Raw genomic sequence first — 15,308 nt, 5'->3', positions numbered from 1 at the left:
TCCTAACATACAGATTGAGGAAAGTAATATTACTGAACCCTTTAATTGTAACAATGCCTTGAAAAGCAATCACTTCCTTTAAATGAAGCAAAACACAAAATAAAAATGTTGGGACATAAAAATCTTATTCTATTTATTGTACAAAGTTATACAAACTGATTTTAATTTTTACCAGCTAATCAACTTTAGTTGTCTTAGCCTATGTGAAGTAGCGCAAGGCATCTAGAATATTACCTAAAAAACTCAATTTCCTAAAGGTTGAGAAATACATAGAGTAAAACCCTTCTGTCACTGAAAAAAAGTTTTGTTATATTTTTTTAATTAAATCCTAGTGTTTCCTAGGGAAGTATGACAAAATTCTGAGCTAGAAATAAAAGACAGAAGTTAGAGAAAAGATATTAAGCTATATGATGACCATGCCTGGGGGAAAATACATATTCAGTAGATCCTGTTTTCACTAGGACTTATTAAAAATCTGATATTTACTTTAAAGAACATACTTTTCAAATATGCGTTGCCCTGTAAGCAACATCTTTCCACTGAAATGATCTAAACTGCTGACTGAATGCAGGTATTTAAATTTAAACAGATGTTCCATGAGCTACAAAATTCTATTTCCTTTCGATAAGTGGATACAAAACACTTAAGAAAGAAAAAGCTTCTTTAAAATTCCTATATGGGGCTGTCTACTTGAACTCCCCTCCATGAAATTGCACAGATAATGTTTTTAAGCTTACCTGAAACTACTCCTTACTCCCAATATGATAACAATATTATTTTACTGAAAGAGACAGAGTAAAAGAAGATGGCCAGGGCTAACCATAGGAAAGCTTCAAGGCAGCACAGCTGCAACAATTACCATACAAGAATGCAAAAGAACTGAAACAAAATCACACAAAAGAGAATCAGGTTGGTGGCTGCTGCAGTTTTCTTGCTCTGTCTTGGAAAACAGAAGGGAAAGAAATACAGGTAGAGAAAAAAGATCTGTGTGTGAATTATCTAGGAAAAAAAAAGAAGTCTATTAATAATGCATCATGATTACACCAACTGTAGTTCAAGTTTACTTTGACACATGTACTACTATTTACAACAAATTAGTATAAGCTTGCTGCCACCCAGTGGTACTTCAAAGTAACTGTTTTGTGAAGAACGCTCCATCCCACGCTGCAGAAAAGGAAGTTGAGATTACTCTCCAACCACTTTCTTTATGGAAGACACTACACAAAATACATTCTACTGATAATTTAGATTTAATTTAATTTTAACTACAGTGTAAAGTGTCACAACTACAGTGACAAGAGAACAAGTAATCATACCTACTCGAGCTTAGATTAAAATCCCAAATGCCCAAAATAATGCAATGTCTTTCCTTTTTAGGATTTGAAGTAGGTCTTTCTTCAGATCAAAGGAGTATTACTTCTAAATACCTAGCACCCTTCTCTTCCAATTACTAATCTTTCTACTGAACATTCTAAATTAGGCTTTTCATTACTCAGAAAAAAGCACAATTTCTGCTCACTTCTTACCACACACATGATGTAAGAGAGGATGGCCCCAGAGGATCCAATGAGTGCACCAACAATTGTCAGCAAGTTGTTGTTCAGCAGGAAGCCCTCAGCACACAAGGCCCATCCAGAATAACTGTTCAGCACAGTAATAACTACAGGCATGTCAGCACCTCCAATAGCTGCTGTTAAAGTGACACCCTGGAAAAGGAAAGCATAAGCTAGGACTAAAGAGAACATGTAGAAAGGAGAGTCTGCCTGCAGCTTTGAAAAAAATAAATGCAAAGTTATTTAATAATGAATTTGTGTGTTTTCAATATAGAAGAAATCAAGCTCATGCTGGATGACAAGAAGGTGCTCCACTGTCCTTATCTGTGTTTACTTACATATCTTTACTCACAAAACCAATGCTTCAGTTCCATGGATTTTTAAAGATGAACATTCTGAAAGTATTTTAAAATATCAATTTGTCATATGATTCATATAAAGTTAAGTTCTGTTTTACAGCTTGATTTTGGAAAGTCAGATAGTATTTACTACTGAAATTTAATATACAGGCACTACATAAGATAATGGTGACTCAGCATGCTAAAATACAATCATTAAGTGGAAATCTGCAAAGCTAGAGAACAAACTCCTTGTTTTACTTATTCTACTTTCTATAATTCCCCAACTTACCATTATGGCTGAGAGAGCTGACACAGAACCAAGACAAGTAATCCCTGTAGTATAACTAGGATCCATCATGTATGGAATCATTCCGCCAAAACTGGCAGCCAGTAACCCTGCATTCAGCGCATGTCGACCAGGCAAGAGTAGAGGCGCAGAATTCAGGATACCTACGATCAGATTAATGTGTAGAGATCGACATACATATGTGCACAGTCTTGTCTCTTGCTTCAGAAAAGACTGAATAGTTCAACAAAAGAAAACTGTAGGAGCTGGGAGTGAAGAGGAAGTGGAAGGATAAAGGGAGTGGAAAGAAAAGCTGAAACTCAGACCCTGTGCAGACTCAGGACCGCAACACATGTAGATTCTCAAATACTCCCATTTAAACACTTGTTGTGTTTCCTAATCTTTCTTCATTTCAGAAAAATCAATCTAAAGATATATTTTCCTCTCAAAAATACTTTATTTTCTGGTTTTGATATTTCTGCTTTCCAAGCCTCTGCATGCTATACGCTACGGAGCTCCATAACAAACTCCTAGCCAGAATTTCTTACTACAAGCATTACCAGTCTCTCCAAAGACTGATAATAAAAACAGATGACCACACACACTGCTGCTTTCAATTGCTTTAAATTCACCAGTACCCTCAGCTACACAGGCTTCCCCACAGCTTCCCAAACTGGCAGAGACTTGAAAGGAAAAGAGGTTGAGGTATTTCTGAGACTAATTTCAAAATGACAAACATAACCTTATTTTTACCACAGCTCGCATTTTGTTTCTCAGTTGTTTGTGTGACTGTTTTGGTTTTCTTTTTCCTTTTTTAAAATACAGCAGCAAAAACTAAAAATAACTCAAATTACTTTTGCTTTCCATAATTACTAATTAAGCGTCTCAAGAAAAAAAAAATAAAGAACGGATAGACTCGGGACATGGAAGCCAAGAGTGCAACCTACAACACCAAGTTCAGTAGTACAGAAAAGCTTATTGTGATGACGTTGATTTATTCAGCATGAAAATGGAAGAGGAAAAGTAAAGGCAGTGAGGTCATCAAGTACATATGTACCCATCAGCAGGAGCGTGTGAAGACAGGAGAGACAGAGACGAAGAAGATGAAGAAGAAATCAGAATAAGTTGGTAAGTAGTCAAGCAGAATACATGCTACTGACAAAACCTTCAAAAGATTATTACAGAACACAGCTTTTCATCCATGATACGCTTCCTCCTTCATTGGCTGATCTCAAACACTGAAGAAAGTAAACAGACGTTTCCCAAAGAAACTACTGCAAGGTTGTAGAAGGATTAGCAATAGGAAGCTCTTGGCTGGAAGATTTAAGGGACAATTCTTATCTGTCTCTCAAAAGCTGTGCCCTTACAAAATCAAAAATAAATGTAATAAGGAAACACTCACATGCACAAGAATCAGGAAATAGTGTGTGTTTAATTTAGAACACTTATTAAAACATTAAGAGGCACAAAGTATGGACATATATATATATTATATATATTATACATATTGCACATATATATATTACGTATAATATAAATATTATATAATATATATATAATATATAATATATAAATATTATATATAAATATATATATATATTTATTATATATATAATTATATATATATATAATTTCTGTCAGGTACAGCTGATTTTACACTCTAGACAAGATGAGCTGACGAATGCTTACAAGATTTGGTAATTAATAAAGGTAATATGTCCAAACACTGAAAGGAAACCATTCATAAAGCTGTACACAAGAAAGAAGATAATTAAAAAGAAAACACCAGATTGAACAGAATTAAGTAAGCTTTCTTTCCAGTTACACACTGGACTGTCAAAACTATATCCATATGGAAAAGAAAAAAACAAAACCTTCAATAAATACTTAGCTATGAATGGAGCGTCTCACCTTGCAGCTTTCCATAAGCAATAAGAGAGCCACTGAAAGTCACTCCTCCAATGTACGTTCCAAGGTATGCCACAATCTTAGTCAGGTTTGCAGCTGGGTCCGTAGCAAAGTGAGGAAACTCAATCATGTATTCTGCTACACAGGTGAGCACAGCAGCCAAACCAACCAAACTATGAAAAGCAGCTACCAACTGAGGCAGATCTGTAATCTGGATGCGTTTAGCAATTGTCAGACCTATTGAGAGTTGAAGACACAAGGGAATTCTTAAGAACATGATCTGTGAAATTAGAAGTTGATGCATCATTGCATTGTCCACTGAATTCATGGTAAAGACGAAACTGTTATTGTTAAAAAAAAACTTCAGAACTAGAAATCACTGAGCGTGACAATAGAAAGCTGTACGCATTTACTCTGTGCAGGAAGGATACTGTATAAACTAGGAAGCCAATTAAGGCACACATTCTGGATGCTTAATTAAGAAATACAGAATTTTCTGTGGAGAAAGCACAGTATAAAAAAAATAATTTGGCAGCATCCACTCAGCACTACTGCATGCTCACATTTCCTATCACAGATGATGCCCTCCTGCTTTCCACCAGTCTCCCCATCATTCTCTTGATCCATTAATAAACTGTCCTGAGACTTTTAATTTTTCATTCACATACTTGCAAAATAACAAGCAATAGATGTAAGATAGTGAACTGGACCTATGTGGCAATACTTAGCTAGCAGGGTTCTGCAGGCATGGGGTCTGTTGTGCTCTGCTCACAGCTGCCTCATGTCAAGTCACAGAATCAAAGGTGTTGGAAGGGACCTCTGAAGACCAGGTAAATCTAATCCCTGTGCTAAAGTAAGTTCCCCCCACCCTACTATACAGAGTCAAGCCATGAGCAACACTGGGTGTGATCTTGGAGAACAGCTATAACAAAGGCAAAAACTACTGTGCATCAGCAGCTGGGAGAGAAGCTTAGAAAAATAGTCCTGCAAGCACCAAGGTTAGTGCAGGAGGTACTCCGGGCATGGAGCAATAATTTCCTGTAGCCCAGGAGAGGCCCTCAGTGAAACAGCATGGCCCCATACAGACCACAGGCATCACACATAGCAAATCTCCACCAGAAGCCACAGAGCAGCAGCAGATGCAGCATGAAGGCGACCCCAGCCTGTGAAGAATCCACAAAGGAGTAGCCCCAGGCCAGAGAAGCAGCCTGTGAGGAGCAGCTTGTAGTGGAGCAGGTAGGCTGGGGGAGCTGCCACCTGTGTGTAGTCATACTGGAGCAGGGCCTAATGCATGGGCCCTGTGAGCCACAGTGCTTGGAGAGCTGCAGCCTGTAGGAAGCCATGAGGTTCTGTTCAGAATGGATGAAATCCAGTGGGAGGCAGACTGTGTGGAGCAGGGGCAGAGAGTGACCGTGGGGGAACAACAGAGATGAAGCATCATATTACTGACTGACCCCCATTCCCTGGACCACTCAGCAGGAGGAGGCAGGAAAGATGGGGGTGGGGAGATTGTTCAGTTCTCACTGCCCTGGTCTGCTAGCAATAGCCAACAAATTACATTAATCTCTCAGTGCTGCATCTGTTTTTGCCTGTGACAATAACTGGTGAGTGATTTCCATCCTTATCTCAGTGCTTGAGTCTTTCAATGTATTTTCTTCTGAGGAGCAAGACAGCTCTGTGGTGGAGCTCAGCTACCCATGAAGGTGAAACCACCACAATCAGTCAACACACCGGACCTACACAAAATATGGTATATCTAGTGCTTACATAAATGTAGGTGCTGAACACATATTCATTATTTTAAAGAATGATATACATACCTAGGGTGCCACCAAGTGCCATTGCACCTGACATCTGAGCCAACAATTCGGGTGAAGGTTTAAGGCCTCCTAGAGTTGCTGCTAAGCCTCCTGCAACACCAATCATTCCCAAAGCATTTCCAAGACGAGCTGTTCCTTGGGTGGACAGACCAGCTAGGGCACCAACACAGCATAAGCCAGAGCCCAGATACATCATCTTTAAAGTAAGAACATTGATATGCATACATCATGTAGAGGCACAAAGTGTACAATATTATCAGGAACTTTCTCATTATTACACAGCATTTTCTACACAACATCAAATGGCTTGTAACTGAAACTCTTGACTGTGAAAATGTGTTGAAGAGATGTGATTTTAACCAATTAAAACACATTATTTATTAAAATTTTCTCTATGTCTTACAAGTTATTTTATGTGCTCCTCTGTTTCCCTCATCAGGAAACTGGAAGCTTCCGCAAGGTCTCCACTCAGTATGCTCTTCTCTGAGCTGAACAAACCAAGAGACCTCAGCCCCTCCTCTCACACCTTGCCCTCTAGACTTCTCATAAATCTTCATATCCCTCCTTTGGATACTCTTTAATAGTTTTATGTCCTTGTACTGTAGTGCTCAAAACTGCACTCATGCTAGAGCACAGAGCAGGTGACTATAGTAAATTTACAATTTAAGCTGTAATATAAGAAGGCTGCCCAATGAATAACAAGTTACTTGCAGCTTCTGAGAAAATAATAAGCTTTTAAAATCAGCAGAATCAGTAATTAAAAGATAATCAACTTCAGATTGGCCTTGTGGGATTATGGAACAGGTGAAAAATGCTAATAGCTAATGTCCTGTTTATATCTCTACAGAGTCAGTACTGAAGAAGCATATCACACTGGAAACAGCGAGCTAAGTGCTACAGTTATCTTCTTACCTGTTCAATGCTATAGCCACCAGTGAGAGCAGCTGCATAGCCTCCTACAAATACACCACCAGGAAGGAGGTACAAGTAGTTGTATTCAGGAGGATCTGTGGGACGTTTGAACATATCCAGCATTCTTTGTGTAACTAGAAACCCACCTAGCAAAAAAAGAAATCAACAATTAAAAAAACAATCAAATCTGGAACTTAGTACGTGCCGAGCTACAAGACAAGTACTTGGTTAAATCATATTACTGCACAAAGCTATTAATCGGCACTAACTAAACTTTTAGAAAGTGAGTAAACTGGAAATAAAAACCATAATCAGGGTGAGATGCTGTTGCTGAAAAGGAGTGTGAAAGCTTGGAAGACTTGCTCTGGCTTCATACTCTATGCTGACAAGAGTGTATAGGCCAGCTTACAACTCTGCCCTTCTGCCTGTATACACTGCCAACAAACAGTATTTCTAAGCCACATGACTTATTTTCACATTTGTATCATTAAGCTGAGACTTCTGAAGATCAAGCATTTTTTTCCATGCCACTGTTACATTTCTCAAGTGGAAAAAGGGATACAAGTCAAATGCTGTACCATCTTGGGGTATAAAGGAAAATACATTTCACACAGTCATCACTCAAGTAATACTGTAAAAGAAAAATGCACACTTAAAACCCTTCCTTAAAAAAATAAGTTACACCACAGGGAGTGAGAGCTAGACGTATTAGCTATTGATAGATTTGTTTTGCTTATTTTTCCCTTTATTGATGGGTGCTATTCAATCCTATTGCCAGTACAGTAACTCCAAGTTTATCCATTTAAAGGTAAAAGAAACAGAAGAATTACAGAAACACTGTTAAGAAAAGGCTATAATTCATACCTGCAATATTGACTGAAGAGATAAAGGCTGAAAGAACTGCTAGACTCTGTGGAGCATTCTCAGGGAGATAGGATCCTCCCATCAATACCAGCCCACCAACTGCAGTTAGTCCTGTTTAAAAAAGAAAAATCTTTACTGAAATTTACAAGCTTCCTTTCAGCTGTCAGATACCCCTGAACTGAAATTGTAACCCTTATTCTACATACTAGCATTTAAACAAAGACGGCCATAATCTTAAACTAACAATTATCTTGTATTAACAAATATAAATGTATTTCTAAAGAAAATAATCAGCATGTGAATGTAGTTTTGAGGCACAGAGAGAGAAGTGTAGAGTCAATTTCTGAGTAGTGGTTCAATAAACTCGTTTCAAAGGTCAAAGTAGATCAGAGTTGAGGTCTGTCACAAAGATACAGACAGCTTCTCTCCTTATCTGAAATATTTATAATGTCACCAATCTTACAGATCCCTGTTAGAAATTTTCACTCAGCTCTAAAGTACATGTTTTGAGAAGAGGAAATAAAAGAAAAGCAGGAAATAAGAAAGAGAAGTTACTTTCAGTGCAACACTACGGAGATAAAGAAAGAAAAGTATTGCATGAAAGGGGAGATTACAGGACTCCAAGTAAAACAAATAGCTTAAGAATTAAAAGTTTTTTACAACAACAGACAATATTTTTCTTTTGAGAAACCAAATATATACGTATTCTTGGAAACAGTTTATTTCAGTTGTCCTTGCAATTCATGAATGTAATGCAAAGTAGTACTATACTGTTTGGCATTTCAAAAGGCAAATCAACAGATTTCTGTCTGAAGTTCACAAAGGAGCTGTTCCTATTTCAAATAGAGAACAAATAGCTGTATGACTGCTACTTACCTGAGATGGCATTAGTCACTGACATGAGTGGAGAGTGAAGAGCAGGAGTCACACCCCATACTGTATGGTATCCCACTATTCCAGCTAAGCCAAATGTCGTCACCATTTGAGTGAAAGCAGTATTAGGAGAAACAATGCCAAGTCCTAGCATGCTAGCTAGACCTAGAAGAGAAGCACAGTAAAACTTTACTATAACTTTTGAAAGGTTTCCTACATTTAAACTCTGCACAACAGGTGTCCAGTATTTAGCTAAAAGCAAAATCAAGTTCTGTGCACAGACTTTTTTCAGCACAAGCTGGACTGTCTTTGACAAGATTCCTCAGGTTTCTTCTGAAAGAAAAAGAAATCCATAAACATAACATGGATGTTTGTGTTGTGAATGCAGATGAGGAGACTAGGATAAGGTTCTTCTACCTTAACACTTACTCTTCTCAATCTACTGTTCCACACAAAGATAGTAGTAATCATGCTGAGGGTATTACTACTCATTAGACTTGAAACATGAAGAAGAGAGGTAAAATTTAAGAATACTGAATTCATTAATTACCTTACATAGAACTTCTGATGAGCACAAGATACTAAATCACAGGAACAGCTAATGGCTTGTCAAGACAGTGTCCTACACCCAATACTTCAGTGAAGACTGTAGACATTTAAGACTTACACCATACATTAAAGACTGAAGAAAATAATGATGTTAAGTTTATTCTGCTGCAAAAAAAAATAGATACCATCCCAAGCAAGAGTCCTTCCGAAATTTAACTGTTTTACTGATATTTAAATAAGAAAGCATGCACATGCATGCAGCATGAGTCAGTGCTGTTTGAAGTGTTAATATTTTTTGTTAAGTTTCTAGAATTTTATTCTCCTCTCAAAAGAGACAATCACATAGCACCAACTTTCCAGTAGGACATACCAGCCAATCAACTGCTCTCTGAGTCAATTATTACATTTAGTGTGTAAGATGATGAGTCACTTAAAAGTATTAGCCAAATCAGGAGTACTCTACAGTGATCCTCCAACTCCAGAAATTGCCTACCTGTTGTGTAAACAGATGCACTAGTCATAGTTTTTCTAAAAGGTGTAACAGTAGCTGCTTTTTCTGCTTCCAGCTCCGCTACAGTCTTCGGCTTTGCAGGGGCTCCTTGGGGAATGTTATTTGGTGGAGGTGCTGGAAAAATCACCTTGCCATCCTGATAACAGACATTTACAGTTAACTCAGACATGCTAGATGCTTTATGGATCGACAAGTCTACCATTCTTAATTGTGTAACTCTGTGAATGCTTAACAACTTAGAGGCATGACAGAAATATTTTCCATTTTCTACACTAGAAGTTTAGAAAGTAGGAGGAACAGCACATCATGACTAAATTAACCACACATTCTCATATACTTGGTTCATATATTTTTCAACATGCTTTAGTAATAGTGTCCATAGGAGCCAGATGGACACAAAGCATAGGGCTTGAAAGCAGGAACTGAAACAAACAGGGAAAGCTCCTTAAATGGAAAACTCCTCACCAAAATAAAGTGAAGTCTTGAAAACAGCTAATTCTGCTACAGATCAGGACTGTAATCACAGTCCGCCTAGAGCTCAGGAAGGTCTCATACATATGTCTTACATTTCTTCCCATCCTCAGGTCCCCAGAAGAGCAACTATTGAAGCTGTCAAATCTAGAAGTTGTATGCATCCCCTCAATGGTCTGAGAGTTGACATCAACATAAGCCTCTTCTAAAGTGGATATTTATATGCATAGCAAAATCTTGGTAATCTTATCTAGAAAAACTCACCAGACATGGATAACTCTTACCCACCAAACTGAGCTTAATGTGTTCTGCATAATGTAATTGCACAAGGAGAGCCCATACTAATGCACGCTCAGTTTCTGCTTTAGTATTTCCTACTTGAGTTGAGAGTACCCTGAATATTCTAGTTCCTCCAGGTTTTTGGTTGTGGGGTGTTTTTTTTCAGGTTTTTCCTGAAGTGTTTTTCTGGTTTTTCTTGTTGGCTTTTTTTTTTTTTTTTTAAAACTACAAAGTTGCATGAAGAGAATATATGTATTTAAAAAAAAAAAAAAAAATGCTTCCTGGTCATGTAGTAACATTACAAAAACGTTCTCAATAATTATGTTTTTAACCACAAGAAAACAACATGCAAATTTAACAGTTTTCCTGTTTTCCAACAGTAGACTCATAAGGTATCTGCTTAAACAAGAAAAGAAACAAAGAGGTTTCCATTCATAAGAAAGACAAGAAGAATATTCAACTGAATACAAATATAACTGCCTGTGCTGTCCAGCAAACCACCTCTGAGTGCTGCCAGTATGCAGTATCTCTGAATGTACTGCAAGGAAACAGCACACAAGCTAAAACAGGAATTTTTATTTACTTACCTTCATTACTACAGTTCCTCTAATTACATGATCCAGAGTACCATAATCAAACTGATCTTTTGGGTCAAAGTAGAAGTTCTCTTTGTCAGGACTAATAGCCTTTAGGAGTTTGATAATATTATTGGAATACAGAGTACTGGCCTGAGTAGCCATTCTGCTCGGTAAATCTGTGTAGCCAATGTGTGTAACACCCTGAAAGAGATCCAAGCAAACGAATAAGGACTAGTTCAAGCTCTAAAGCAGCAGTACCTCTTCCAACACAGCCTTCTGGAAATATATATCCAGAGTTTCATTTCTTCCACGTTATCTGCAGATCTAACAAAATTAGTTTAAGGAGAGTTACTTACTTACAATTCAATGTGATTAAATCTAACACACTAAACTATATTAGCAACAATTCTTCAAAGAGAGAAGGACATATTGGTAGAAGAGCCTATCTTCTCCCTACTCCTATCATTCTCTGCTTCTTAAATCAACCTATTAACAGATTAATCCTGCCCAGTGCTTGGCATTATCTCAGTCCTTCCTGAAGGCACACACTGGAGGCAATTTTCTGTATAACAGAGCTTTCTTAGAGCTACTGAACTGTACAGGAAGCATGCTTAAGTTTATATTTATGTCAGCGTACACTGTATCCACAATTATACAGGAGAGCAAATTTGAATACACTTGGCTATCAGGCTCTTGAGCTTTTGGAAGACATGGAGAACAGAAGCTAGCATAAATCCCTCATGCTCAAGCAGATACACTTTAAAACACTCCATATGCAACTTACAGCAAAGATCCACACGTACTTCCAGGAACTCCAGCTCCTTGATGCAATGCTCTGCATACTATTTGCAGTTCTGCACTGCTGCCCTTTTCCACAGCTCAGTAGTGCCTCACACTTCCAACTAAAAGCACCCCATATAAATTCTTCATGCAGGTACCTGTTTCTATCCTACACGTTATAAGTTCAGTTTTTAATCAACAACATCAAAAATCATAGAAAATCAAAAGCCGAATACATGTGACTCACCTTATACCCAAACAGGCCTGCACAGGTACAGCACAACAGTAACAGTATTACGCCTTTCTATTACCAAATAACAAACTTGGAAGAGTGCTACTTTAAACCTTAACCCACATTAATATAGGAACCTAGTTGTTACAGATATACTAAACAACAAAAAAGAAAAACATATGAATAGAAAACATGAACTCAGAGGCAAAGAATACTGGACCAAAACAAAAAGAAGTAGTTAATTAAGTCTAGGTAAAAATGGCTTAATTCAATGTTACTTCTAGTTTGGGTAACAAGTGGTTCAGATGCTCTAGGGGAGCATGTATATTCATGCTGGCAAGACTTCCTGAAGCTTAAATTACACTGAGCTAAGCCAGAGACTGCACTGATATAAACACGGGCATAGTCTAAATCTCTTTAGCTGTGCCTGTGACACCAGTTACAACCTCCAGTTGCAGAAGCTGATCAACAAGTCAAAGAAGTTATTGCTACTGCTATCTCTAGGTAGACCACAACGAAGATAACTGACCACACCCTCAGGTAAGCAGAGACAAATCACTGGTCTTGGAAGACTAATACTTCTTCACTTACTGGCCTAATAAATACTACACAACTGTATTTGTTTCTTTTAAAAATCTTCAAATTATTAAAGAAATAGATGTCTCACAATCAAATGCAAGCATAAAGGACTAACGTCCAAACAGCAAAAGCAGCTACTCACTTTTAGCATATTCTTTATCAAATAGGACAAATGTGAATTCACACAACAGAGAATGCTGTGCACGTGAAAATGCTCACCTTATGAACATACAGTTCTCCAGGCTTTGTTGTCTCAATGTTTCCCCCAGCTTCTGCAGCTAAATCTACAACAACTGAACCTTCTTTCATAGATTCTATCATTTCTTTCTTAAACAAGACAGGAGCTTTTTTACCTGACAAGATGAAAAGTAAATAAATAAATAAATAAATAACACAACTGTTAATTGTAAAGCTCAGGAAGTACAGGAGAACTTGCCATCTCCATAAACTTGAAACAAAAATTTTAATCAGTACCTAGAATGAAATGTCAGAGGATTTGTTACATGAATATTTTGCTCCCAAGCATATAAATACAGTGTACATGGGCAGTGTAACAAAGATGCTGCACAGTCCAATTTTGTCCTCAGTAAACAGACAACATCCAATCCTACAATTCAAGTCAGAGGGTGGAGAGGGAGGGGAGGAAATAACACATCATAAGTTATTAAAAGACTGACATTACACAATGTAGAGCACTGAAACCTAAGCACTGTCTCATTGCATTTTAATCATGAAGGACACTGCTGCTTCAATTGTACTCGTTTCACTGCACAGAAATAGGTGTAATGTAGTAAACAAGAGAATTTTATCTCCTTATATTATTACTGTCTACTCCTTATTCATAAGAAAACATGATGGTATTGAGACAAAGACTGACAGTTTGTGGGGAAAAGATAGCTTCTTTAAACACGGGGATTTATCAGAGAAAAGGTACATGTTAACACAGAGGATATATAGCATTTCCATACCTGGAATAAGTGCTGTAGTGATGATAATATCAACATCTTGGCACTGCTTGGCAAAGAGTTTCATTTCAGCTTCAATAAACTCTTTGGACATTTCCTTCGCATAACCACCCTGACCCTCTCCAGACTCCTTTATGTCTACCTCCAAGGGCTCAGCACCAAGAGACTTAAACTGTTCCAGAGCTGCAGCTCTAAAATGAAAAAATTGAGAGAGAATAGGAAAAAAATATATTACATAAAGATGTAAATCCCTTTTAGAAGTAGCACAATCCACCATGACCTGTTTTGTAGTAGTGTTCAGACGAGAAATCTAAAGTTTATTCCAAGTCATTTGCACCAGTAAATTTAGATCCCTAATGACAACTCTTGGATGAGGAATGAAGGCAGTCTTACAGGCAGGCTTTCTGCACTACCAGCAGAGTTATCCAAAAATAGAATCAGAGCTGGGAACTGAAGTGTTGACTGCATCTGCTCACTCATTTCTCTTGCCTCAACTATACTGGCCCATAACCCAAAGTTAGATGTGTTAAATAGGTGACATATATTCCACAGCTCGTGACTCTGCATTTAATCTATGAAGTGGGGAATACCAGAAAGTCTGGTTTTCGCAGACGGAATTATTTTTAACATTTATCCTGTAAAGCCTGTAACTTATGTTACATTACACGATATCACAACAAATAATAAGGAAGTTCCAGTGTAGATCACAAACATCATTTTTTACCAAGCTAAAAGTATATAAAATGCTTAAAAAGAGAGTAAAACAATTTCTGTAATATTTTAAATACATTTTGATTCTACTTTTAAAGAAAAACCTTCCAGTTTTCAATGCATGGAGATCTTCCATCAAACTGAAGTGAAACACTTTCATAGTGTGCCTCAGAAATTTGGATACGTTCATGTGGGGTCTAAAAACATTTTCGTGTAAGATATAGGTAAGTAGCACCAGATATCACTTCCACATAAAAACAAGCACAAGTAAGTAATTTCAACACAGATACAGTATTAAGCACATCTAATTTCAATATAAGAAGGTCACTCAGACAGAAAAAAAAGAAGTTTAATCACATTTGCATTTCCTGTATCAGTAAGACCAAAAATGTTTGTGGCCTGTAATTTTCCCAGTCTTATGCTCTAAAAATGACCCTGGGATAAGGTAGTAGTTTGGAACACAAAGAAGAGATTCCCTAACAAAGACATAACTAAAACAGCTTCAACTGCACATTCTGTCCTTGCATCTTGAGTTTCATTCAAGAAAAAAAAAAAATTGGTCCCAAAAGCCAACACAATCCTGGGCAGTATCAAAAGAGGAGTGTCCAGCAGGGAAAGAGAGTTGGTAGCCCCCTTCTGCAGGTAGTGAGGCATTATCTCCAGGACTGGGGCTCCCAGCATGAGAAAGATAAGGAGTTCTTGGAGTGGGTTTGGAGAACGCCACAAAGATGACTGGAGTGCTGCAGCACCTCCCCCATAACAAGACCTTGAGGAAGATGGGCTTGTTCAGCCTAGAGAAGAGGCAGTTTCAAGGAGACCTTGCTGCAGCCTTGTAGTACTCAAAGAGAACTAATAAATAGGGAGGAGGCAGATTTTTTTATGCTGTCTGATAATGATAGAAAAAAAGAGGAATATTTTTAAACTAAGAGGAGATTTAGGTTAGATATTAGGAGAAATATTCGGAGGGTGGTGAGACATTGGAACAAGCTGCCCAGAAAGGCTGCAAATGTCCCATTCCTTGCAGTGTTCAAGGCTAGGTTGGATGGGGCCCTGAGCAGTCTAATGTAGTGGGTGGCAACCCTACCCATAGCAGTGG

The 15,308-nt window shown here is 37.7% G+C and overlaps 1 protein-coding gene across 4 annotated transcripts in view; it reads right to left on the bottom strand.

Annotated features, from left to right (window-relative positions):
• The window catches only part of NNT (nicotinamide nucleotide transhydrogenase), a 44,224-nt gene that overhangs the window by 16,624 nt on the left and 12,292 nt on the right, over positions 1-15,308 (bottom strand). For all 4 annotated transcript variants that reach the window (XM_015848653.2, XM_015848654.2, XM_015848655.1 and 1 more), the window contains exons 7-17: positions 13,505-13,692; positions 12,756-12,889; positions 10,955-11,146; positions 9,600-9,753; positions 8,561-8,722; positions 7,685-7,795; positions 6,821-6,966; positions 5,909-6,104; positions 4,092-4,325; positions 2,184-2,344; positions 1,527-1,706 (exon numbers count right to left, since the gene is read on the bottom strand). In XM_015848653.2, the coding sequence (XP_015704139.1) occupies positions 1,527-1,706; positions 2,184-2,344; positions 4,092-4,325; positions 5,909-6,104; positions 6,821-6,966; positions 7,685-7,795; positions 8,561-8,722; positions 9,600-9,753; positions 10,955-11,146; positions 12,756-12,889; positions 13,505-13,692 (1,858 nt within the window). The remainder of the gene's footprint in view (positions 1-1,526; positions 1,707-2,183; positions 2,345-4,091; positions 4,326-5,908; positions 6,105-6,820; positions 6,967-7,684; positions 7,796-8,560; positions 8,723-9,599; positions 9,754-10,954; positions 11,147-12,755; positions 12,890-13,504; positions 13,693-15,308) is intronic.

Source organism: Coturnix japonica, chromosome Z, assembly GCF_001577835.2.
Source record: "Coturnix japonica isolate 7356 chromosome Z, Coturnix japonica 2.1, whole genome shotgun sequence".
NCBI lineage: Eukaryota > Metazoa > Chordata > Aves > Galliformes > Phasianidae > Coturnix > Coturnix japonica.
This window is presented reverse-complemented; position numbering and strand designations above follow the sequence as displayed.